The following is a 27,096-nucleotide window of genomic DNA, read 5'->3' on the forward strand; positions in this document are numbered from 1 at the left end:
TAAAGGTACCTAAATTGTACAATTGAGAGCTTCAATCTCTCATAATCTGGCTTAACCTATTATTAATGTGTTTACTATATGAATGCTTATTCTTTCAGGAGAAACTAAAAAGAAATCAGATAGTTTTGGGGAATAGTTTTTTTTTTTTTTAATATAATCTCCACAAATGAGGTAGTGAACTTGGAGGTAGCTGTTGACAATGTTTAACAGAGTATACAGTAACAGAAGACAACCAAACCAAAGACATTTAAAGCATATATATCACACCTATTCCATGGATTCCCAAATTTCACTCCCTCACATAGCACTTCCATGATTTTGGCCACATTCATGTCCCACATTTTATAAATTGATCCACTTCTTTTACTAAACTCCCTCCCAAGCATTAATTTATGTTAAATCCAGAGTTGTTCTTTATCCAATACACATTAAAATAAATATGGAACTACTAAAATGTAAGATGTCCATTCATAAAATACTTAATATCTAATACACTATTGAAGGTATCCATTTCACACTTTGGGAAATGCAGACCATTCTTCATTTGTAAATGAAACAAAACAAAATCATGAGGAGCTTAGGGCTTTCCTTGATGTCAACAATTCACTGGAATTGAGACTTTCCCAACTTTGCACTCTGGTTTCATGCTGACTATGGAAAATGCATTTTATTTTCATTGCTTAAGTAGTATTGTTACATGTGGTGAGCAGAAATTACACTGTGGGTGAAATATAAAGTGAAGAGAATGAAAAGTTCCAGATCAGTGGGGCTATTTTATTTTGACATGAGAGACTTAAATAGAAATACAGTAATTGCTATGTAGAGCACTTTTCTGTCACCAGAAATAGTTAGATATGGTTATACAAATGGAGAATACCTCAGTTTTTCAAACAGTGTTTGTATTGCTGAAATTATCGTAAAGATCCAAAAGACTGGCAGAAATATGGAAATATGGTTAAAGCGAGGTCTTCATAGGGTGACCACATTTTCCAAATGAAAAAAGGAAATATACTATCTTTAGAAGCAGCCTGTGGTTTACCACTACACTAGTAACTAGTTAATCAAATTTCTGTAAGCTGGGTTGTTACAGTAAATTCTCTGGTCTCTTGTCTAGCATAGTTGTCTAAAATCATTCTTTTTAACTGACTCACTGTATTTTTTTTCTATCTAGTTCTCCTCTAATATCTTAAAATAAAGCTTTGTAATTTTATACACAAAAGTTCGCACATCTTTTGCTGAGTTATTCTTAAGTAGCTTGTTCTTTTGTTGAAATGTGAGAATGTGTGATGGTGTACAACAATCTAATTTATAATTATCAACCTAGACAGACTCTTATTTCTAATAAGTTCTCTATAGATTTAGAATTTTCTATGTGGGGATAATAACATCAAGAAATGATACAATGAAATAAACAAAATTAACTCTTAGCTGTTATATGCCTTTGTTTTATTTTACTCCACAGGCTTGGGCCTTCAAAAATAATATAGAATTTAAGCAAGAATAGTGTACATCCTCCTCTATTTCCTGATTTTTAAAGTGAATGTTTCTAACGTTTGGATGAATGAACACTGCGTTTTCTAACTCCTGTAAAATTTCAGAAACAATTCACTGCCATAGTATTGTGTTCACATGACAGTGTTAACTGGAAATTTCTTAAGGACATTACTATGCTGTAATATACAAGAGTTGGGTAATTTCCAAATCACAATAATTCCCTTGTTTCTGAAAATAGTCCTGATATTCAGAGGAACACATGCAACATACTCTGTCCCCTTAGTCTTGGGTCAAGGGTCTTTAAAGTGACCTGGGCTAGGCCAATCAGAGCTCATTTTAAAGTTTTGTTTTGTTTTGTTTTTTAGTTTACCATGGGAAACTGGACAGGCCCTCTCCAGACAGAACTTCGACAAGGTATAGCGGCAATGTTTAGTACTCACCTTGTGGAAGAAGCTAACTAAGAGAATAAAGCTGACAAGCAAATGAAAGGCAAAAAGCCTCGTAGAGGCCTCAGAGTCCATGATTCTAGCTGCTCCAGAATATCACATGCAACATGGTGTTGCCCACAGATAAATGAGATACCCCACAGTCTTCCCCACCAATTGTCTGTTTGCCTTGCAAATGAATGTCATAAGTGACACACAAATAAGAAATAGCAATGTGAAATAACACAAGGCATCTTGGTAAGAATCCACTAACAGTCGGACTTTTGTGTTTCAATTATGAATTCTGGTTCTAAGACAAATGGCAAGTTCTGAGTAATTTCTTATTTTTAATCAGTATTATAACTTAAAGTAAAATATTAATAAGCTTTTATACTTACTGTTATAAAATGTTACCAAAAGGAGAAACTGGGTAAAGAACACACAGGATTCCTATATTACTCTTAATAATTATATGCGAATTTGTAATTATCTCAAAATTTTAAGAAAAAGCTTTCATTCTCTTTTCTCCTGGTTGTAATTAAATTTGTAACTTCTTTGGTAGTACATGAACACTATGATTATGGTTTAATTACAAACAAGGACAAAAACATTCTCACTGAAGAATACCTCCATCTCTTATTTCTGAGTATCTTGCTGGTTTGTCACCTGATATTTTCCAACCATTAGCTTTGATACATTATTTAAATTTCTCTTCATGATATCTTTTACTAATGTTTTTCTAATCTACATTATGTCTACTTACTTTATTTTCTCTGCCCTTTAAAATAAAATGCCCCATACAGGTCTTAAAGAACTTTGGTGGGATGGTTACACAATGACTTTATATATTTTTTATCTTTTATAATATCAAAGTATCTCTGTACTTCCTATTAAAAAAATCAGAACATGGTTTATAAATATAATAAAGATTAGCACATCCTGAAAAAAATGGCCAACATTAGAGTAAAGGTATTTTTGAAAATGCAAAGGTAAAAAATAGAAGTATTTCAATGATGTGGAATGGTAAGATTCCAAAGTAAAGAAAGCTATACAACTGGGATAAAAGGCAGAGGCAGGAAGATGCAAGAACTGGAGATGGGAGATGGAAGGACAGAGATGGGTAGTGCAGGCACTATGTCCAGCAGAGGCTACTGCAACTCATGTGGACAGTGACAGCCTTAAGCAACAGAAACCTTCACACCCAAAGAGTCATGCCAAAGTAACAAAACCAAAAAGTTAATCTTCAATTTCAGCTCATATTTGGACAGAAAAAAAAAACATGTAAGTTTTTTATTCCAGTATCTTATTTCAAATTAATTGTTAAAATACCACTGTCTGGTGGAAAAGTTTTCTTTTAAATCCTACCATACAGTCAAGGTTTTAATCTTAAGAAAATAAAGGGACCTTGGGAAACAGAAAAATATAAAGATTGGATACTTAGAATCATGCACTCATTTATAAATCTTTCACTCGAGATATTTGATATATACCCATGAAATACCAGCTGTGGAAATGGCATCAATCACACACACACACTCACAAATCATATCCAGGTATTAGTGAAACTGATACATCAAAATACAAATACACTTTTAAATTTGCACCAGCTAATTTTGCTGCCTGCTAGCCATGCCAGCAATACTTCTAACAGCATAGAAACCTTAATTTTACTAAGGAAAATACAACCATCTTTCCAAGTATTCTTTTTCAAGACCTAATAAGGAACACAACCATCAACTCTCAGATTTATCTTTTTTATTCCCCTTTCTTATTCTCTGGCGTAGATGTGTCAACAGCAGCGAAATTGCTAAAAAGCAGCCTGCCAGGGTAGGCTTCACTGTCTGACCACTGTATTATACCTATTAAGAGAAAGTTTTAGAATTTTGACAGACATTTCCAGTTGTTAAGTGTCCCACATCTTTTTCAGTTTAAAATCAGAAGACATAATTCCCAATTATGAACACTGTTAAGTATTTTCTGAAATTCTAGCAATTATCCTATTCAAGTCCTTCAGACTAAACTAATGAATTTTACTCAAAGAAAGTTTATTTCTTGTCTAATGAACTAAAAATAAGTCAAACAACCTGAGAAATGGTTAATATGAAGCTGTGATAACTCTCAACAACCACCATTTCTTTTTGTGTATGTGTTAACTAGCCACTACGAAATTTATAACAAAAGGGTAAAAAAAGGAAATCATCTTTAATCAAGAGAAAAAAGGACATGCAATTTTCGATATTTAAAACATTCTCAAATTTCATGAATCCTTAACTCAAAGATGGTGATGAGCATGGGGTTACTGGTAGTGAAGTTGGGGGATGGGGTATAAATTGGTTTATGGCATATTTTTGGCTCCCACATGCCAAAACATGATGTGGGAAATGTCAACTGATTGATGGATTGAGGTTGTGCTGAAATACATGCCTCTTTAAATATGATGAAAACTTTGAAAATTAATCCAATTTCAAAGTACATAATGCCTGTCTTCTTCCCTAAATTTTGTAAAACATTAAAATAATATGCCTAAAACACCAGAGCATCTCACATATTATATTAACAATACATATTTGCTATTGTTATTATGCAATTTTTAATTAAATAATCTTAGTTTTTAACATTATGGATTATGTGAAGGCTCTGGAACCCAACAAATGAGGTGTTTTTTTTTTAATTTATTTTTTTAACGCTTATTTATTTTTGAGACAGAGAGAGACAGGGCATGAACGGGGGAGAGTCAGAGAGAGGGAGACACAGAATCTGAAAAAGGCTCCAGGCTCTGAGCTGTCAGCACAGAGCCCGACGCGGGGCTCGAACTCACGGACCGCGAGATCGTGACCTGAGCGGAAGTCGGCCGCTCAACCGACTGAGCCACCCAGGTGCCCCACAACAGATGGGGTTTAAATCCCCACAGTACCACTTATTAGTTATGTGTCTTTGAGTTTGCTCTTCTTTAAAATGGGTATATTAATAGCATACACCTCAGAGGGTTCTGTACAGATTAGTTAAAAATATAAAGTAACTGTAGCAGTACCTGGTACCCTGAAAACACTCCAGGTCAGCTATTATCTATAGCAGTGCTTCCCAATAGAAATATAATGCAAACCACATAATAACTAACACATTTCAGGCGCTCAATAGCCACATATGACAAGTGTCTGAAGTATTAAGCATCACATATTTTTTTAAATATCTTGAGACTCATAACAGCTCAAAATCTTGTATTAATAACCAAGTAATTCATATTACTGACACATTTTTTTTCCTTTTTTAATAAATATCTAATTTTGTTAGAACATAAAGAGAGAAAGGCCAGTTTTGATTTTACCCCCTATTAATCCTTATGTTGGGTTGCTTAAACTTTAAAAAAATGTAAGAAAGGAATATAGAGGCTTTAAATACTCTTATAAATGAAATGACTCTTAAGGTTATAAATTTCCCCTCCTAGACCCTCATGATTTTTTTGTGTAAAGTAATACCCAGACACCTAGCCCACTTCAGGAAAATACTTCCATTACACAAGGATTAAAAAGACTGATTGGAACAGTGAATAGAAAGAATATAAATCCTGGGAAACCTAAAGCAAACTCTGTAACTTAACATAGGTCAAATGTGAATGTTGTGTATGCTAATGGTTAAAAGGAAAAAAAAAATAATAAGTTTCTTATGTTAATCAAAATGAAAACACTAAGAAATAAGTTCATTTGTACAAATTCTTCAAGATAAACATTGGCTAAAATATTCTGAAGCTATGGCTTCCTCATTTGGTGACAAAGATACAGCTAAGGAAAAAAAAATCTGTATTGCTACACACACACTCCATATTCGTCAAAGGGACTCAGAATACCCAGAACATAAGGAGCCCAGGGTAAGGGAGAGAGGAGAAACATAGGAGACCCTCCAGCCTGAAGACCCCTGCAGCCACTGGGTCCATATACTATACATTTCTATTTATTATCATCCCACACTTCTATTACAGCCATGTGAATAAATGGGACTTTGAGCAAGCTGTCCAAACAGCTTCTTCCTGGTTCTCCTATTGATCTAAATCTCCTTTGTTGATTAACCTTATCTGACCAAAGTCTGGACTCAAGGCACCTCAGGGCTCACTCCTCCTACCTTTTCTCTTCTGTCTACACACTCATAGATCCGGTGATCTCATACATTCCCATAGCTTTAAATTCCCTCTACAGGTTGACAACTTCAAAATTTATATGTTCCCCTGAACTCCAGACTCATATATCCAGATGCTCCCTAGACACATCTACTTAGATATCTACTTAGGCATCTAAGTAGATTCAAATTTTAACTATTTTCTCCCCCTCACCTTCTTCATCTCAGTAAGTGGCAGTATCTTTGACCAAATGCATTATTTTTTCTTTTTAGCACTTACCACCATCAGAAATAATGTGTTTAATGTCTGCCCAGTAGAATGCAAACTGCATCACAGCAGGTATTTCTGTCACAATACACAAGGATTAAAGGGGACTAATTCAAGCTGTATGCAAAGTGCAGACCTCCGGGGGAGTATATGGGCTCAAATGTGAATGAAAAGATGGAACCAGTCTTGAGAGGATATGGATCAGGACAAGGCAGAGGAAGACTGTTCAAGAGAGTAAAGGACAATACAAAGGTCTAAGTCCATAAGAAGCTTGTAGAGACCATTAAGAGGAGTAGAAAGAAAGCCAGTGGGGATAGAGAACAGAGAACATGAGAGTGAATACTGAGAAGGAAAGAATGATAAGTAGAGTATAATTCCAGGGATACAGATAGAGGGAATGTCAAGTCCATAGGCCTTAAGGCAAAGAGTCAAATTCAGAATTTCAATACCAATAAGGCTTCAATGAACATTTCATGCTAGGGTGTTCTCTTGGTATAACAGCCTGGACTAAAGTAGTAGTGTTTGCACAGCCAGGTTAGCTGTCATCTGAAGTAAATACAGCAGTTCCTGTGGTGGTATGAAAACTGAAGAGACCTTACCATGAAGTTTATATGGCTTAAATGCCCCTCCTTGCACTGGAGACAGGCTCAGAGTCCTTAAAATAGGACATATGATCTAGGACATCTCTAATCATCAAAGTGCTACATTCTATGGGGAAAAATTTTAACACTTCCAATAAAGATGCACTTAAAAAAAAAAAAAAGAGCCCATGTCACTAATCAATAACAGTAACCTCACTATAAGTAAATAGGCATTTTACTTAGGCCATTACAAAGGGCTATTAAATTACTTCTTCTATTTCTGTCATTAAAAGGCTGTTCCTGCGTAGCCACGTGATGGCAGATGTCAGTTAACATACTGAAAAATACTGCATCATGGAAGCCTATTTTTCCGGTAAGAAGTATGAGACAGGATAAAGTATATTCTCAAAAGTTTCTGAAATGGATATTTCCTATTTCCATCTCCGAGTCACTTTTTTTGTTGCATTAAAACTGCATTTTTAGTTGGCTTTGGCAGAAATTTTTAACTCAATACTTCAAGTTAGTAAGGAACTAAGAAGAGTCCCATTTATTAAAAAAAAAATCTGTATTTCTTTGGGCTTTTTTTCTGCAAACAGACTTTGCTTTTGTTGTTGTTGTTGTTGTTGTTGTTGTTGTTGTTGTTAATGTTCATTTATTTTTGAAAGAATGAGAGAGACAGAGCATGAGTGGGGGGTGGGCAAAGAGAGACGGAGACACAGAATCCAAAGCAGACTCCAGACTCTGAGCTGTCAGCACAGAGCCCAATGTGGGGGCTAAAACTCATGGGCCGTGAGATCATGACCTGCACTGATATCGGATGCTTAACTGACTGAGCCACCAAGGAGCCCCCGCAAACAGCCTTTAGATTACCTAGATGTTGTATTCATCTTACTAAGTACAGTAAATCACTGGAAACAAGAGAATGTAAACCATTAGGTGTCTTCTATCATCTTGTGATTTTATTTTTTAGTCACTGTTCTAACATATTTAAGTTGTGGCCAAATTCAATTAATATAAAATAAATCACGACATCATAAAAAAAACAATTAAATGACTGTATCAATTACAGAACTCCTTTATACTTTTAGTACACTTAAAATATTCTTCTTCCTAAATGAAGTAATAATTTTTAAAAGAAATTCTTCACCCGGGTGGCTCAGTTGGTTAAGAGTCCAACTTCGACTCAGGTCATGCTCTCCCAGTCCATGACTTCAAGCCCCGCGTCAGGCTCTGTGCTGACAGCTCAGAGCCTGGAACCTGCTTCAGATTCTGTCTCTCTTTCTCTCTGCCCCTCCCCTGCTTGTGCTTTCTCTATCTCAAAAAATAAGTAAGCATTAAAAAAAAACATTTTTAATAAAAAAAATAAAATAAATTCTTCAGCACATCTTTGCACATAATCTGCTAACAGATATACCTTCAGTTGTAGTAGCATCATATAACTGAAAGTGTTTATTCCAATACTTAGATTTGTGTGTTTAATAATTACAATTATATAATCTTTTTTGGGCATGCAATCCATTAGGATTTTATCTGTAGATTTTTCTTCATTATTTTGCATTCTTTATGTCAGAACTTCTCTAAAACAATAGGTAAAGCAATCAAAACCTGCAATGCGACTTCACTCATGAACGCAGAATTTTCTCCTTGCCCCAACATGAGAAACATGGCTAAAGGCAGAAATGAAGACCTCTGAAACACTAACAGCTGGTGTTTCAATCTCCATTTCCACTGCCTATAAGACATTCTACCACATTCCTCAGCCACTTTTTCTTGTTGGTCTTTGTCCTTTCTTCAGTCACCATCTTGCATGACCTCAAGATTCTGCTCATAAAACATCCAAACCTCTAAGCTTAGGCTTCTAGATTCCTAAAGTCTGTCTTCCTGTTTAGCCACATCTTAACTTCATCACTATCTGGACCAACTCCACTGCTAAGTTCAGCATATTTCAACTCCTACTCCTGATCACAACTTCCTGGTCTCAGAATTTCTTTTATTGTTAGTGAACTGTCAACATAGTGAAGTAGTCATGCTTGCCCTCTGCTTTCTAAGGCCATCAATAACCTCTTGCCTCAGTTATTGCTATACTCAGTCAAGACCCATTTTCGTATTATACAAATCCATGTCCCTGTAATCCAGCACATCTTCTGTGCCCACCCCTTGAATCTGGCCTCCCAACTATTCTTACTGCTCATCCATGGCTCTGGGTATTGCCAGAAAAATCTATGAAAGCATGGTAATTAGTCTTTCCTTGACATATTTATGATGTCCACCTTCAATGGCCCATTATCACTAACCATAATCCCTTTTCTCTTATATAACTTGCCTTTCTAAACTCTTTCCATAAACTACCCTTACATTTCTTTGGTTCTTTTCACTCCTGCAAACTACAACACACTTTCCCATATTCTTTCAATAATTCATGCTAGCTGATTGATCATTCTCCTGAAGTACTTGCACAGGATTTGAATAACAACCTCACTCAACCCTCAATCGTATATTCCCCTGGCTTCCACACCATTTAAAACTCTATTTTCACATCTCCCTAACCACTTTTTCCCATTTTCATCATCAGCTCTTCTCTGGGCCATAAGATACCTCCTACTCACATTTCCCCACTAAACTTGGACTTCTATTGCATAGTTCATGAAACTGGACTGAATGTTTATGCATACAGTACTTAAAAGTATACAATTTAGTCTTAAGACTCCAATCAAACTTCCCTCCAGAAAAAAAAGCTTTTTCTGACCTCCCCAGAAAGGATGTAAGTCTCCCATAATGGCTCATATGTATCTAGCACAGATTACACTGTACTGGGACCAGACCATTGTAGGCTGATGTTTCCTAAAAAAATATAGTCATCCCTGACAGTCTACCTTATCTTTCACATGGCCACCAAATTAATCTCTCCTAAATCCCACATTGGTTCTCCCATCCTTTTCAAAAACTAGCAATTTTGCTCTTCTGTAACACACACCAAAACTTTTTAGCCCACCTCTTACACCCTACTTATGACCAAAACTACCAGTCAATCTTCTAATACTCTCTGAGAACTATCTGCCTTATTCTACAAATATATACAGTACTTTCTCCCACCCTGTGGCCTCTTCTCAAGTTCATTATATGACTGAAAAGTAATGGTTGTGTGATTCTTCCTTAGCTCAGGCAACATTCCCTGTGCCAAGGCCATCCTCCTGAAACTGTTCTCCTTATCCAATTAGCAGAATGACACCACATTTAATGCACATTTAATGCACATATATACATATGTGTATACATAATTCCCCAACAGGATGGTGAAGCCAGTGATAAAGATGGCATTTTATTTATTTTTTTTTATATATGAAATTTATTGACAAATTGGTTTCCATACAACACCCAGTGCTCATCCCAAAAGATGCCCTCCTCAATACCCATCACCCACCCTCCCCTCCCTCCCACCCCCCATCAACCCTCAGTTTGTTCTCAGTTTTTAACAGTCTCTTATGCTTTGGCTCTCTCCCACTCTAACCTCTTTTTTTTTTTTTTCCTTCCCCTCCCCTATGGGTTCCTGTTGAGTTTCTCAGGATCCACATAAGAGTGAAACCATATGGTATCTGTCTTTCTCTGTATGGCTTATTTCACTTAGCATCACACTCTCCAGTTCCATCCACATTGCTACAAAAGGCCATATTTCATTTTTTCTCATTGCCACGTAGTATTCCATTGTGTATATAAACCACAATTTCTTTATCCATTCATCAGTTGATGGACATTTAGGCTCTTTCCATAATTTGGCTATTGTTGAGAGTGCTGCTATGAACATTGGGGTACAAATGGCCCTATGCATCAGTACTCCTGTATCCCTTGGATAAATTCCTAGCAGTGCTATTGCTGGGTCATAGGGTAGGTCTATTTTTAATTTTCTGAGGAACCTCCACACTGCTTTCCAGAGCGGCTGCACCAGTTTGCATTCCCACCAACAGTGCAAGAGGGTTCCCGTTTCTCCACATCCTCTCCAGCATCTATAGTCTCCTGATTTGTTCATTTTGGCCATTCTGACTGGCGTGAGGTGATATCTGAGTGTGGTTTTGATTTGTATTTCCCTGATAAGGAGCGACGCTGAACATCTTTTCATGTGCCTGTTGGCCATCTGGATGTCTTCTTTAGAGAAGTGTCTATTCATGTTTTCTGCCCATTTCTTCACTGGGTTATTTGTTTTTCGGGTGTGGAGTTTGGTGAGCTCTTTATAGATTTTGGATACTAGCCCTTTGTCTGATATGTCATTTGCAAATAAAAGATGGCATTTTAAACAAGCCTGGAACCCTCACTGTAAGAGACAATCAACATCTTTATTACCATCAATACTTACTATGTGCCATGTGCTGCTGCAAATACTTTATGACAATCCTGTGGGAAATGTACTAATTTTCCCATATACAAATGGGAAGTGAGGGTCATAGACAGAGGCCTTCACAGAAATTTTAACAAAATGGGTACAAAAATTATATTGGTAAATGGATAAATATATTATAGTAACTATCCTCTGATACTGCCACATTAAGTTAATCCATCAACCTGAAATGTTTTCCCCACTCTTCCCAGCCAAACAGAATCCTCCCAGACTTTAAGACCCAACTGAAATGTCACCTTTTTAAGAAAGAATTATTTGCTCCTTTTATGAATTGTCTTTAATACTTAGAATGTATCTTTATTATAACACTAAAGTTATTTATAAGGTTACTCAGAATGGGTTTCTAATGGCAATTCAATATTTTTAATTCTCAAAAGAATTAACTGGAAAACAAAATGAATATAATTTACATCTGATGAAATTACACCTGAAATAAACAGAAATGGTATATATCACTAGCAATAATTGATAATCACACTCATACAGAAATTATTGATAATCATAATCAAATTATTGATAATCATAATCATACAGAAATATTTTCTGTAACATTTAGCACATCTATCAAATATAGGGTCTGGTATGGCTAAGTCTAATTCAGAAGGTCTGGTCTTTCTTTCAATATGTCCAAACAAAGTTTTATTCTGAAGAAATGGGGAACGGACTTACCAGTCTCCTCCTTTCTTCTTCTACTGCAATGAGTAGTCTTGCAAATTCCTTTAGTGACTGAGCTATTTAGAAGATTTAAAAAAAAAGGCATTAACCACTTTCCATTGTTAATATCTAATTACACAGGAATAAACATTACAATGAAGCTAGTTATAAATATGTATATATTCTGTGGTTTTATGTTTCTATAAGCATAGAACACTATACATAATAAGATCTCAATGACTAACAGCTATAGATAACAGATATTTGCATACTGAAAATTAAAATTTAGCACATATAGAGTATAACATTTTTTCTTTAAAGACACTAAGGAAATACAGTATATGTATGTAATGTATAAAACATATTAATAAATAAAAGTTTATGACTCAAATTGCTTCTAAACAGAATCCTACAAATAATAAATATATTAAATCTCTAAGAAGCAATAAATCCAGTACGATTTAGATGTACTTATTAGCAGCCAGTAATGCAAAGTCTGTTACTGACTTCTATCTAGAAGCTCAATAGTTACAGATACTTAAAACCAGATTCTCTATTCTGTATTACTCAGATATCAAGTTAGTTTAGACCCTGGGTAGTAAGTGTGTCTGGAAGGACTACCAGCATCAGCATTTGGGGAGCTTGTTAGAACTACAGACTAATACCTCATCTCAGTTTCTGCATTTTAATAAGATCCTCAAGTGTTCGTCTGCATATTAAAATTGGGAAGCACTGTTTTCTTTTTTCTTTTAGCTTTTATTTAAATTCCAGTTAGTGAATATACAATATAATAATTATAATAGATGTAATATTAGTTTCAGGTGTACAATTTAGTGATTCATCATGTAGGTACAAAACCCAGTGCTCATCACAAGTTCAGATAGCTTTCTAAAGAATCACTGCTTTAGAAAGCTACCTGAAACTATACTGCCCTGGCTTGGAGAAAATATCAAATACTCCTAGAAACACTGGGAGAATAAACCAAAATGTAAGTCAAGAATTACAGTAGCGTATTCTTTAAAAATGTATAGTCCCAAATGGCAATTGTAAGACAGTAATTCATTCACATCAATTTCTATACCTTATACTTAATATAACTAAAGTTGGAATGTTTTGATTATAAAACTAATAAAACAAGTATGGTGAAGGCAAAAATTATGTCCATTTAAGGTTTTTTTTAATGTTTTTATTTATTTTTGAGAGACAGTGAGAGAGAGACAGAATACGCTATGAGTTGGGAGGGGCAGAGAGAGAGGCAGACAGAATCCAAAGCAGGCTCCAGGTTCTGAGATGTCAGCACAGAGCCCTATGTGGGGCTCAAACTCACAAATCACCTCAGAGCCACGTTATAATGACCTGAAGTCTGAAGTTTAACTGACTGAGCCACCCAGGTGCCCTTCTATGTAAGCTTTACCTTCCCTTCTACGTCTTCATTCTTTAGGCTCCTTATGTCTTCCTACACCCATACAAATTATTAAAAACATTCTATAAGACCAGAAGTCTAATAAGTCTGGCATAAAGCCTATAATAAAAGTAGATAAGTGAGGAAAATAAATCAAGAGTCTCATAACAGAACTTATTAAGAAAAAGAATATTTTCCATTCAAGAATTTAAAATTACAATCTAAGTTTTTTTCCCTCCACTCCTCTTTTTAGAACTAGTAGGCTTACACTAACTAAGCTGGTTTGAAATGCTATCACTATGATTACTTCATATTGGATTTTATTCACAGATGCCAAAAGAGAAATCAAAGAATTATCTGGGAGACTCAGATTAATCCAATAAACATATTAATGACCTTAGAGTAAATATGACACTTTTTTTTAAATTAGAAATTTGAGATTTTAATTTCTTCAAAAATAAAATGCTACAATACAACCCACTTGTGACAACAGTAAACTGAACAGAAAAACATTTTACAAATATATAAAAAGTTTTAAATGGAGTACATAATAGCATACTATACTTTTGTACTTTGGGTAAAGAAAGCATTCCATCACCCTGGCAACTATCTATTGCCACCGAAGAGTTCTATTGGTGAGCCTACAAAAATGTCAAAAAAAATGTGGATAATGGAAGGAATTATCTACAGAGAAAGATATGCCTACAGAGAAAGAAAACAAGAGGTAATCAGTTTGGTCTACAGGAAATGGAAGCAGCAAGTACTGCTGAAGGGGAGAAAATAAGAGGTGATCAAAAGTAGTTGAAAGTCTGTTTAAGAAGTTCTTTAATCCCAGATTTCAAACTCAATGCCTCCTAAGCTTTTTAATTAAAAATAAACAAAACAAAAACAACTACCTTCATATGCTTCTTTTATGGGAAGATACTAGATAAGGCACTCTAACAACACATGAGAATAAATCAAGAAAAGAGGATATAGAATCTAGAAGTAGGGTATCCAATATAGCATAGAAAGCAATGAAATTCTCATGTCAACAGAGAGATATTCCAGGACAACTATTGTGTAAAAGGTTCAGACAGGATCTTATCTAGACTGGAGCAATAGGTTATAGCCTCCAAGAAATGTCTCTGGAGAATAAAAATGGAACTAATCAATATCCTAATGTATCTGAATGTAATGAAAGGAAATTTACAATTCTTTTAAAGAAAATTCAAAGATAATTACTAACCCTTGGGAAAACAGTTATTTAGTAACACCATGAAAATAAATTAAATAACTCAGTTTTAGTATGTGCAAAGTCACTATGATATAAACATAACAGTATAAAATGAGAAGAATGTATCTAAAACTGAGGAAAAAATCAAGTAGTAGCAAGACAATCATGGTCATGAAAGAAACAGAAATAGCTAAATGTTCAAAGTGGTCTTTGTGAGTAACTAAGTGGTGAGGGCTTGTAAGATGAGAGATTGATAGTTTTTGTTAAGCCTATTAAAAATCTTTAACTTTTTAAAACAATGAAAAATAACACATGCTATAAATGTTTTATTTTCCTACTAGCCTAAATTTTAGGAGGCTAAATTCGCTTACTAATTTTCCCAGAGTTAAGTAAATATCTAGCACATAGAAGCCTGACAAGCCTGTTTTGTTTTGTTTTTTGACAACAGGTATTTTCAGAATAAATGAAGATGTAGCTTGACTTACTTTTTTAAGTTTTTTAATGTTTGTTCATTTTTCAGAGACAGAGAGAGACAGAATGAGAGTGGGGGGAGACAGAGAGAGAAGGAGACAGAATCTGAGGTAGGTTCTAGGCTCCGAGCTGTCAGCACAGAGCCTGACACAGGGCTCGAACTCATGAACCATGAGATCATGAGCCTAAGTCAGACACTCAACTGACTGTGCTACCCAGGCACCTCTAGCTTGATTTAGATTGGCTGGGGTACACTAGAACCTTCTACCTGGTCAACCCAAACAACAACCACTGCCTCATGGAGTAGTGTCCTAATAGTCCCAGGAGCATCATCCCATGACAACTTGGAAGTCCACAGGCTTCCCCAAGGTAACTGCTGCTTCAAGAGTCAATCGACCAGTTGCCTTAAGTCAGATTTTGGTTTTAAGTAATTAGGAAACTCAGATTCTCGTTTTGATGTTGTACCTCCTTGTCTAAATATTAATGATTCTGTTTCTTGCTTTATTTGAATGGTGTTCTGGTCTGTTTCCCATATAAATACTATTTATAGACTCAGTACAATAATAGTTTGTTATAATAAGAATGTCTGAGGAGAAAAATTTGAACACGCAAAAGCAATTGCATGTCTGCTTCCTCCCAACAAAAACTACTCTCCCTCCAGCAGTTTTCTAGGTCTGTCCCAATTCGACAATAAGTTTTGTCTCTTCTTCTTTTGCTGATTTTTCAGGGAAATGACTTCAAAGAACTAAAATTGTTCTTTAAATAATATAGTGTCAGTTCCATAAAACTATATGTTTCTTAGTCCAAATGAAGATATTACTGTTTTTCATTTGTCCTACATGGAAAATGAACAGCCAGGAACACCATTTCATGAATTAGTAACAGTGACTTACTAACTTTTTCAACCCTTATCTAATGCTTTCCTGAAGTCTTTTTATTTATAATGTTGAAGTATTGCATTAATAGTTTACAAAGCACAGGGGCACCTGGATGGCTCAGTGAGTTAAGTGTCCAACTCTCAATTTCAGCTCAGGTCATAATCTCACAGTTTGTGGGAGGACTGTGCCCCACATCGGGTTCTGTGCTGACAGTGTGGAGCCTGCTTAGGATTCTCTCTCTCCCTCTCTCTCTGCCCAACCCCCCCCCCCCACCGATCCCTTTCACATTCTCACTCCCTCTCAAAAATAAATAAACATTTTTTTAAAAAGTAGTTTACAAATCACGAAATAACAGAAAAAGAAGAGGAATTAATAATCCTACTAAGCAAGTATAAAATAATTCAAAGTTTTATTGTGTAAACTGGGTTTTCAGACAAAGGGCTTGATGGATAGCCAGTCACTTCCTAGCCTGGCCCATCCTCAAAATCTAAAGGCACCCCTGACACAAGTCAGGTAGATCCATACTGCCAATTGTACCCCAGCAACTCCTCAGAGATGAGAAGCTCAGAGAACAGTATTAGAATCTCTGGTGACCAGTACCCACAAAAGCCTTTAGAGACCATGACAACTGGTAGGGAGTCCTGGGCACAAAACAAATTCCCCACCAGGCCTTGGGCACAAGACATATGAAATGATTCCTCCAGCAACCACCCATCACAGTGCCTTAAACAAAATAGCTATTGATGTTGACTGCTTGAGCAATTTCTTCTAAGACTTTACCTAAGTAAAATTTAAAAATGTTTTTTATTACATGCAAATTTCTAATTCCCAAATACATTTTTTATAAGCAATTATATGTGATGGTCTATATCTTATCAATGTTAATATATACATAAATAACCATTTCATTATCTGATTTGGGGATCCACAGTAACATCAAATATAACAGCTGGTCTTGCAATTACAGATTCTGCCCATACCTAGGTGTATGACAGGAGCTTGATTAAGTGAGAGCAATATTCCAAAAACAATATTTAATACACAGTGGGCTTTCAATAGATGATTGTTAAATTAATTAACAAGTTTAATAATACATTTCCATAATCTACTTGCTCTATAAGGAGAAACATACTGACTCTTATTCTAGGTTTCATAAAATATTATAAAAAAGATAGGCCAGATACTTCAGAAAATTGTTAGCTATCTACATTCTGGCCACCTGCATGAAACTTTCCTGGCTGTATTCACCATTAATAATCTTTCCCCTTCCTGACCATCTGGACCATGAGATTAGTGGAGAGCAATCAAAACACAGTTTCATATATAAATGTTAATTTTCCAACAAATTGTTGAAGTTAAGAATATTGCTGTAGGTTACCATTTTTATCTCTACAATGTGATATTGGAAAAAACACTTTTGAAACAAAAGAAATCTATTATTCAGGTATATTTATGACAGATCTCAAGAGTATAAACATTCACAAAGACAACAATTGAAATATACCCACACATTGAGGAAGTATAATAACGGTTTCTGTATTTACCAATATCATAAATTCTAAAAAATTCCTGAGATATCTAAAATATCTATTTCCTCACTCTATCTTTTTAGCAGGCTTAAGTTCACCCTACTACTTTTGACTGTGGAAAACCTGGTTAGTGCCTAGAAGACGGAATAAGAAAAAATAAAATTATTCCTTGTTCATTGTTAACATGACTCCATCACAGTAAGTACTAAGCATTATACTATTAGCTTCCACAACTGATCTGCTTGAGCTTTACAAATTTCACAATTCAGAGATTTGAGAAAGCATGTCTCTCTCACATCCAAGCAACATTTGTATCATAATCAGATAATGATGTGTTAAATATTTCTCCATGGAGTCTTTTTTTCTCAAACCTAAGCAGAATAAATACATATTCAAACAGAAGTACAGATCACAAATTCAGTGACATATACCATTATGTCAACAACATATTTTTCAGTTAATAAGTGAGCAAATCACCTATGATGATCAGATATGCTGATGAATAGGGGAGAACTGAGTTAGTGGGATTTAGACTTGGCCAAATTTCAAGGAAAACATGAAAACTTATAAAAGTCTATAAAGGCCAGATTGAACCAATCCAATCATTTTAGAAGTCCAGATAATACCCCAATAGTCACTCTACTATTCTATTTGGGTGGACGACATAGACTATCAAGGCCTTTCTTCGTATCCTTCTTGCACTTTTTTTTTTCCACAGAGTAGAAGAGAAGCAGTAAAATACCAACACTTAACTGAGCATATGAGCCACAGCAGGTGAATTTAGATCTGACCACATTAAAAAAATAAAAGTGGAATCAACGTACACAACCAAGTGACACTCTGCAATACGCTATGAAACTTGCAATGAACTAACAGGGTATCACAGCAGCAGTTCATGCCTGGAACTCCCACTGAGGAAGTTCTTTGAACCTTTAGAAGATCAAAGGTAGCATAGTAACTGAACAGCAAACTTTGGTTCAGGAACAATTTAACCCATTAACAAAGCAAGAAAAAGGATCATTTTGGTATGCCTGGAAAAGAAATGATGTCTGTAAAACTGTAAGATATAAAAAGTGACGCCAACTCTTCACACAATATCAACTAGATATGGTGTGTCTTTGTAACAATTAACACCCTCCACTTGATGGGCTGTCTACTCTGTCTGCAATACCAAAATTATTTGCAACCATAAACTCTGGTTATTTTCCAGAAGTCACAACATCAAATAAGATTGCCCCACTCTATTTGTGGCTTCAAGCTCCATGGATGCCTATTCACAAAGCCAGTAAATTGCTTCCTAAACCAACAGGAGAAAAAAAAAATCACAGGCCCATTGTTGAATGCTGGCAGGTCACTGTAATACACCCACATACTCAGAGGCACTCATCTTTCTTCTAACATTTCACAGCCCCTTGGAATCTAAGGTCTCATGAAAACACAAAGAAATTCTAGTGATCTTTAAGGTAATTAAACTGTTCTCCAAAATGTCCTCCTCGTGTTTGTTTTGTTTTGTTTTTAACTTCCAAACCCAAATCAAAAAGATTACTATTGAAAACAAGTCCCTATAAACTTGTATTTAAATTCTTCTTTCATAACCTACCAATGCATACTTGTACAGTATTGCATGCAAGTGTATTAGTTTTTGGCAGACATGGGATGTACAAGTTGGAAGAACATATTAGGTATTATTTTTGTAATAAAAATTTATTTGATATTATAACATAGTTTGCTAATTAAGAATTAAAGAACAATAAGAAATGCATAGCCTACGCAGGAAAAAGTCATAAAACCTTTATCAAGTTGACCATGTACTCTGCATAGAGTTAAAAACTGCTACATCTCTGCTTTATCACTTGTCTGTTACCATCAACTGTGCCATGTTTGTTCCATCCAGTACACAAATGCCAATCCAGACAAGACAAAGGGACAGAATCTTTACTTTGGAATCCATAATATCAAGACATTTCTTTCTACTTTCACTTGTTCCCATTTATTTTCTAACCATACTACCCAGATTCTTTGCAGGGGTTATGGCCAATAATCTAGTCTCCTTTTTAAGTTCCCAACTCCTGTTTTTCGTGTCTCCCTCCATACTTGGGTTCCATTCCATGGATCATTGGGTACTAACCTGTGCTATACATTGGCATATGAACATGGGTTCTAACATTGTCCACCACTGCACTTTCGGGCTGTGATTCAGAACTTGTGGCAAGATGTCTATCTTTTACTCTTTTCTGGTCTAAGGTGGTTTTCAGTCTGGTTTCTCTTATCCTCACTGGTATAACAATGGGACTCAAAAGAGGGTTTACACCTTTTGTAAACCAGGGACTTCACATGTAAAGAAGAGCTACTACCACTACAGCAGATCATTAGGATTACCTATTATAACTGAGAAGAATTAGGACTCCAAGATGAAAAGTCACAATGGAGGCACAGAAGTAATTCTATACTATCTTATCTAATGGTTTTTTCCTTCCCATATTGTCTCTGAATGAAGGTAGGGCCTTTTAGTAGTATCTGCTTTGAAACTGCCAAACTGCAAAGTAGTTTGAGAGTACTAGTACACAAACACACACACACACACACACACACACGGCATATACATTATATAATATTAAGTTCAAATTTTGGCAAATGAATACATACAAATATAGACAGCCTTTCAAATTTTACACAATTTCAAAATGTCATTCTAGCTGGTTTCTTTGAATTCTTCACACTATCTCATCACTTCAAATGAATTTCTTTTGAATTCCAAAGATGTTTTACTCCGAGATCTTGTTAATAAGTATTGTTCTGTATAACACAGTCTCCAAGTCACATATTTTTGTTTTCTTTTGAAGCATACATTTTAGAAAATGAAAACATGTGTTATTCTGATGTTGCCTTGTTTTAATTTTGATTTATTTTAGTGGTGTTTGACCTGTTTCTCAAAGCCAAAACAAAACCCCCAATTCAGAAGTCATTTTCCCCCAATATGTGGAGCATGCACACTCTGTAGCACCTCTATCAAGAGGCAGAGATGTCACACATGCTACCTCACTTAATGTCCACGTAATGATATGAGGTACTGAGTAGGTTTTATCCTAATTTTGCAGATAAGAAAATGAGGATCAATCATCACCTGGAGTAACTTGCCCCAAGTTCTCAGGACTAGTAAGTGGAGAAGCAGGTACTTAATTTTGATTGTTTTGTTCCGAAGTCTTTGTATTCCAGCAAACCATTATTGCCAAGGGAGAGGGAGGGGGAAGGAGGGGGTGCAGAAAGGAGGCAGGCAGGGAAGGTAATGCCAGTGTACTACCCCACTACATTACAGCAAAGAACAGGCTTATCATCCTTGAAAGTAAACAGTCCCAGAGCTGTTTGTGCTGAAGGGGTAATCAGGCCCCAAATACCCTGCATTAAAGGAACAATCAGTAATTTGTTACTGACAGCCACTTCCATCAAGCCTTCCCAATCCTTAGCACTATTAGGAACCCACCTCCCAGCACTTCTTCACATTCCACAAAGACGGAGGCACCCCATTCATACTCCTCCTCTGTACCCAGTCCTCCTGCAACCACCCTACTGAGGCTTCAACATCCGCTTCCTTCCTTGTCCAATACCCAGTTTCTCTCTTCCATAACCTCTTAAACTCTAGTGACCTTCTCTCTGCGGTAATTCACACACCCACAAGGACACTAAGAGTTCAAGCTATCTAACCCCTTTGCCTTTTGCTTTTTGGCAATCCCTCTATTCAACTCTAGTGTACTCCTAGTCCTATTTCCCACAGTGGCTATCTAAAAAGAATTTTGTTTCTCAAGAACCCAGCCCCAACTTCCCCCTACTCACTCATACCAGATGGCCTAGTCTCCTGCTTCTCTGAGAGAAGTTCAAGACCGCTGATTAACACTATCTTTATTCATTCTCTTCAATTTGCCTGTCTCAGAAAAGGGGCCCTCTTTCTCCCTATGAAGTTTCTAATCTTCCCCTTCCTCATCTCTAGCTCCATTTCTATAATTTCCATCATCACTCTTCTCTCCACACAGCTGTTTCTCCTCCTCCCAAGTCTACAAAGGTACTACCATATACTCCTATCCTCATGAAGTTAGAAGAGCAGGAACACCTGAGGGTTGGCAGAGGAGGAGGGGATTTATTTGACACATACACCAGCACTGCACACAGCTCTTTAATCCTCAGTACCTCATAAGGTGGTCTCAAGTAAAACACCCAAATGTTCACTCACCATTCTATTTTTCAAATAGAAACTGAAATATAGAGGTTAAATAATACCCAAGATATTACAGCTAACAACTTGCAGGATGAAACTTTGAACCTGCGTGAATCACATGAAATGTATCTATTTTCCCACTACTCCAGGCCTGATTCATGAAATTGAGCAAATTCATGAAATTCATGAAATTGAGCAAATCCAGTTACCTCCCAGGAATTTCTACTATAGATTCTGTATGCATCTCAAAACATAACATGTGTCAAAACTTAACTCGTAATTTTTCTCTACCCTCGGGTACTCTGCCACATATAAACACATAAATGGGCTCAAAACACCATTTTGTTAGCAACTCAAGCAATGGATTAACCTCATTCCTCCCTTCCACACATCCAGTCACCAAATACTGCTGGTCTTTCTCCTCTACTCTTCTTCCACACCCATAGAAGGATATCACTTCATCTCTGCTATAGTATTATAGCAGCCTGATTATTGGTTTTCCAGCTTCCATGACTCTAACTCATCATATGCACTAATGGTCAGAATAAAATTCCTAAAGGACACCTTTGATTATGTCATTATTTAGCCATTCAAGGTTATTGAGTTGCATAAAGTCCAAATGTCCAAACTCCATATTGCAAGCAACATGGGGCCTCCAGTATGTGACCACAGGTACCTTTCCAAGTATCTTAGCCTGAAATGCTACTATTTCTAACCTCTAACTTAGCACTTTGAAACTACTAGACATTCTTATAGTTTCCAATTTCCATGCTTTTCCTTTACCTGAATTTGCTAAACTGTATGTTACCTAACCACTAGGACCCAGATCAAATAACCTCTCTATTCAAGCATCCTCTGATGTCCCCAGTCAGAAATCCCTTCTCCAGCTTTGGTGCTCTCGCAGCATTTTTGTTTTTACTATGCTTAAAGCACTCAGCACATTCTCCTTAGTATTATAGTAATTATATCATAAAACTATTTTTATTCTTACCCTCTATTTTATAAGGCTACAAGAATATTTTATTCACATATGCATGTACTAAGTTGCACATAAGGTTCTTTGCACAAATATATTCATTAGTGATAGAGAATTCTACAGAATCCAAAGTCTATCAGTATGAACTAAGTCACACTTTGTGATTTTAATTTGAAAAGCTGATTCTTTTTCATGTCTGGGAAATCTGTAGAGCATCTACACTGGCCCATGAATGCCATCTCTCATTCTAAGGGTACACACCTGTTTGTTTTGCATAAACAAAAACCTTTTTTCAGGCTATGAAGGACAATATGGCAATAAATGACCGGGTTTCCCTACAAACATGTCTTCTTACAGCGTTAGTGGCTCCACTGGGAGAATGCTGTACATTGGGGATCTGGTGATCCAAAAAGCACAACTGCAGTAGACTTTTTCCCCATTTTAGTACTCTTTCCAATTGAGCTCCCCTCAGTATAAACACTAGTCTATTGTGGAGAGTAGCTGTTTTCCACAGGCTTATATCAGACATCATGAATCTCCATAAAATTAAATCTCCTGTGGAGATTTAAGGAATATCCATATAGGTAAAGCCTCTTCCTCCCAGGAGATTCAACCTTCATTCAATTCTAGGGTACAGATCAAGAATCAAATTTTTAAAGCTTCCCATAGTTGATTCTGATGCCAGGCAGTTTGGCAACTATTGGTTTTGTGGAAGGCAGGCAGGGGGAGATTGCATGAAGAATTAAGAGTTAAAACTATATTTAAATACAAAACAGTATATATTTTAATAAGATTTGTAAGAATTATCTCTACTTCCTCCTTGAAGCTTATCAGTATTTTCAGTGGCAGGAATAAGTAGTACTCTTGGCCCTCATGGTTATGGAGGAAACAAGACATTCTCTTTCAGTCCCAAGAATGAAGCATGACCTGAAAGCTCTTCTTTCCACATCGCTCAAAATCATGACTCAGCAACTATTTTGAATTCTATGTCAGAGAAATTACCCAGAATTAGCCCTTTTGTCCAGACACATATTCCTAGATTAGTTTATAAGGCAAGACTTTTTTTTTAGGCCTATTTTTCAACTCTTTTGCTTTCTAATTTCTCCCTCTATAGTCTGTTTCTTCCCCACAGCCACCAAATCTCTCTTCAGTGTTCATATGATTGCCATTGTCTTTGTCAATGAGTCTTCCAATAATCTCTGGGTGTTCATGTCCTGCCTCCTAACTCACTTATTTCAAACACAGTTTCTAGAACTGTTGCCTTTCTGGTCCAAACATTTTATGTCAAAACTGAAACTGTGCTTTTATTATTTCATTCACATTTAGAAATGTTCTCTCTTGGTCCATAAAAGATTTGCTGAGGAAGGCAATCTTTGACTCACTCTGGCAAATACTTCCATGCTATAATTTATCACATATACAGATGCCAGAATAAACCTCCTAAAGGGCAACTTCAATCAAAGCCTTAAGTGTCTCTTGAGAATATACAAATGAAACTTTAGACTATGTGGCAAAGCACTCTAACATATTCTCTGGCTCTCAATTCTTGTACTCCAGCTGAAAAAGGATATTACACCTTCACTTTCCTCAAGACTGCACATATCAAGACAATGAACCTTCAAGTGCACAGACTAAATATGCCCAAGCAAGGGAAGAAATCCAATGGTCTAGAGCAGAAGGATGCAGTGAAGAAATACTTTAATATCTAAATGTTTCAGAAAAAAATCTAGTGCTTACAAGCCAGCATGGCTCAGAAGTATTTTCTACCCTTATGGCTTTTGCATCAAGGTTTCTAATCTAGAAATAGGTCAGTGTTTTCATGGTCAGGTAAATTTGATTGATGACACTGATAACGAAAGATAAAATAATTGGCTCATTTTACAAGCAGTTTGCAGTAATGCCATGATCTTAAAATTAGCTGTCTCTGTATTAAAAACACTTAATTTTTTAAACAATCTCCTTTTTTATCTCCTTTTTTATAGCATTTATCAGTCTAACTTAATATATAGTGAACCTATACATTTTACCATCTAACTCCTCTGACAAACCCCCATTAGGGTGGGGATTATTTTTCTGCTTTGCACAATGATGTGTTTTTAGCATTCAAAACAGTGTCTGACATATCACAAGTGCTTGATAAGGCTTTACTGAATAAATGACCGAATGAATGAACGAATAAACAAAACCCAAGAGTGAAAGTTCCTGACCTAGGAGCCAGGCAATCAAGGTTCTAACTACTGTGACTTTAACAAATCATTCCGCCTGTTTCTAAAGCAAAATGATAGCTCCCATGTTCTTCAAGGTCTCTTTACACTCTAAGATACTAAACTTGGGATTGAAACCAAGCCATTTCTAAGTAAGAAGTAACATTTACTGATAATTCAAAATATATATAGATATATATATAGATATATAGATATATAGACAATAGTCTGTGCAACTTCCCACCCTCCCACCTCCACATGTACATGAAGAAGGTATGAGATCATCATAGTACTAAAGAAATGCAGCTTCCAGACAAAGATATAAACTACTCCACACCAAGAAAACTGAGATAAAATATTATCTTCAAAAGATGTTTTCAAAGCAGACTATCTTCAACATGAGCAGATAAACTCCAGTAAGTAAACTAGGAAATTACCAACAGACCGTAAACTATGCACTTAACACATACTCAGGCCACCACTTACCTTTATGGTACCTGATGTTTACCAATAGGCGATAAAACATGTTTATGTTATCATGCAAAAAATTAGGGAAAAAAACATCATTGTGGGTATGTCATGGTTCAGGCTTGCAATTACAAGCCAACCAATATGATTCCAATTTTACTAAGACATTCTATTTACACAGAAAATAAAAGAGATGCACTCTAACTGGCTCTGTTGGTCAATGCAAGTGTATTAAAAGAAAAACATAGGTATCATACCCATAAGTTACATTATTAAAGTCAGGCTACCCATGCCCCATTTTCTCCTGGGCACAAACCCAGAGATACAGCCAAGTAAAACATTTTTTAAAAAAGGTCATCGGGGGCAGCCTTCTTAAATCTTCCATAAGGCAGTCAGATTAACCTTTTTAAAATGCAAATATAATATCATTGCTCTGAATAACACACTGCAATACTTCTCACCACCTTTAGGCTAAAATTGTACATCCCCTAACATATTAGGTCTTATCTACCTGCCCATAATCTTCACACATGCCATTTTCCCCTCGGGTGTCCCATTTTATAGCTCCTTAGACTTAGTTGGCACTCAGGTACTTATTGAGTTTTACTGACAGGAAATACAGGCATAAACAGGCTAAAAAGAGTAGAAGAAAGGTACAAAAGCAAGTTCCTGAGTCTAATCTCTGATCCTTTTACTTATTGAAATAACCAGCTTAGGTCCAATGAAGGAGTCATTCATGCTAAAACCCCAAGTTAGCAAATGAAAACTTAAGTTTCTATACCTGCTCTCTCAGAAAAAGAAGGCCTAAGTCAACCAACCTTTGCTTGTTTGCTTAGCACAAGTTACCTAACACAACTCCAAAACTTTCCTTTTCTCCATATAAGGAGAATAACCCTGCTTTAACCAGTCAGCAAGCTCCCAATGCAATTTCTTTGCTCTTGTTCACTTTGGTCTAAAAATCTCTTGCCTTGTACAAGCTCTTCAGATCTCCTTTCTATCTGCTAGATTGGATGCTGCCTGATTCATAAATTGCTGAATAAAGCCAATAAGATAGTAGATCTTTAAAATCTACTCAGTTAAATTTTATTCAACACAATTTGGGTTATTGCCCTTATAAAGGAGGCAAAAACAACCTATTAATTGTTGATTAGCCATGGCTGCCTCACTGCAGTTCACTTTATACAGTAGATGCTCTGAGTCAAGCATCCCAACTTTTCCACCTCTACGTATGAACATGAACACAAAAGCACCAAGAGTACTGACTTTAGGGATACCAATATATTGTAGAGTAGACAAATTCACAAATACAGAATTTGTGAATAATGAGGCTCAACTATATGTTCCTGCATCGCAAGTTATATAGGGCTATGGCATTTATTTCACTGTCTAGTTATTTTGCTGGGATTTGAGCTATTCTAAGTCACTAATCACAGATAAAAGTCTTTTCCCTCTCTATCCACTCACATTGTAATTAGCCTTCTTTAAGTTATGTTGTCTTAAAAGGAGTATATTGCTGCCATGTTAGCCTCTAATTCAGTGAGGACCCACCAGGTCCTCAGGGATTGGCACAGAGTCACCTAACATAACAGTCAATAAACACTAAATAAATTAAAGAATACAAAAATCCTTAGCTCTGGTTTGAAATATTCAAAAATACTACGAAATCTGTTCTAAATGATTCTCAAGTACATGCAAAAGTTAGATGTATGCATATGTCTGTATAAAACTTAGCTTATTACTATATTGAAAAGAATCATGCTAGACATATCCAAATACATATTTTATTGTTTAATATATGACACTAAAATTCTATTTATGTA

At 35.9% G+C, this 27,096-nt stretch overlaps 1 protein-coding gene and 1 long non-coding RNA gene across 3 annotated transcripts in view; one reads left to right on the forward strand and one right to left on the reverse strand.

Moving 5' to 3' along the window:
* The window catches only part of ARHGAP42 (Rho GTPase activating protein 42), a 327,384-nt gene that overhangs the window by 211,012 nt on the left and 89,276 nt on the right, over positions 1-27,096 (reverse strand). For both annotated transcript variants that reach the window (XM_003992599.6, XM_045038578.1), the window contains exon 3: positions 11,938-11,999. In XM_003992599.6, coding sequence (XP_003992648.3) covers positions 11,938-11,999 — 62 coding nt within the window. The remainder of the gene's footprint in view (positions 1-11,937; positions 12,000-27,096) is intronic.
* Positions 13,969-24,656, forward strand: LOC123380432. The gene is made up of 4 exons (XR_006586177.1): positions 13,969-14,048; positions 17,502-17,616; positions 20,517-20,590; positions 24,162-24,656. It is a non-coding gene; the product is annotated as an uncharacterized LOC123380432 (long non-coding RNA).

This window comes from Felis catus, chromosome D1 (genome assembly GCF_018350175.1).
Source record: "Felis catus isolate Fca126 chromosome D1, F.catus_Fca126_mat1.0, whole genome shotgun sequence".
In the NCBI taxonomy this organism is placed as follows: Eukaryota; Metazoa; Chordata; class Mammalia; order Carnivora; family Felidae; genus Felis; species Felis catus.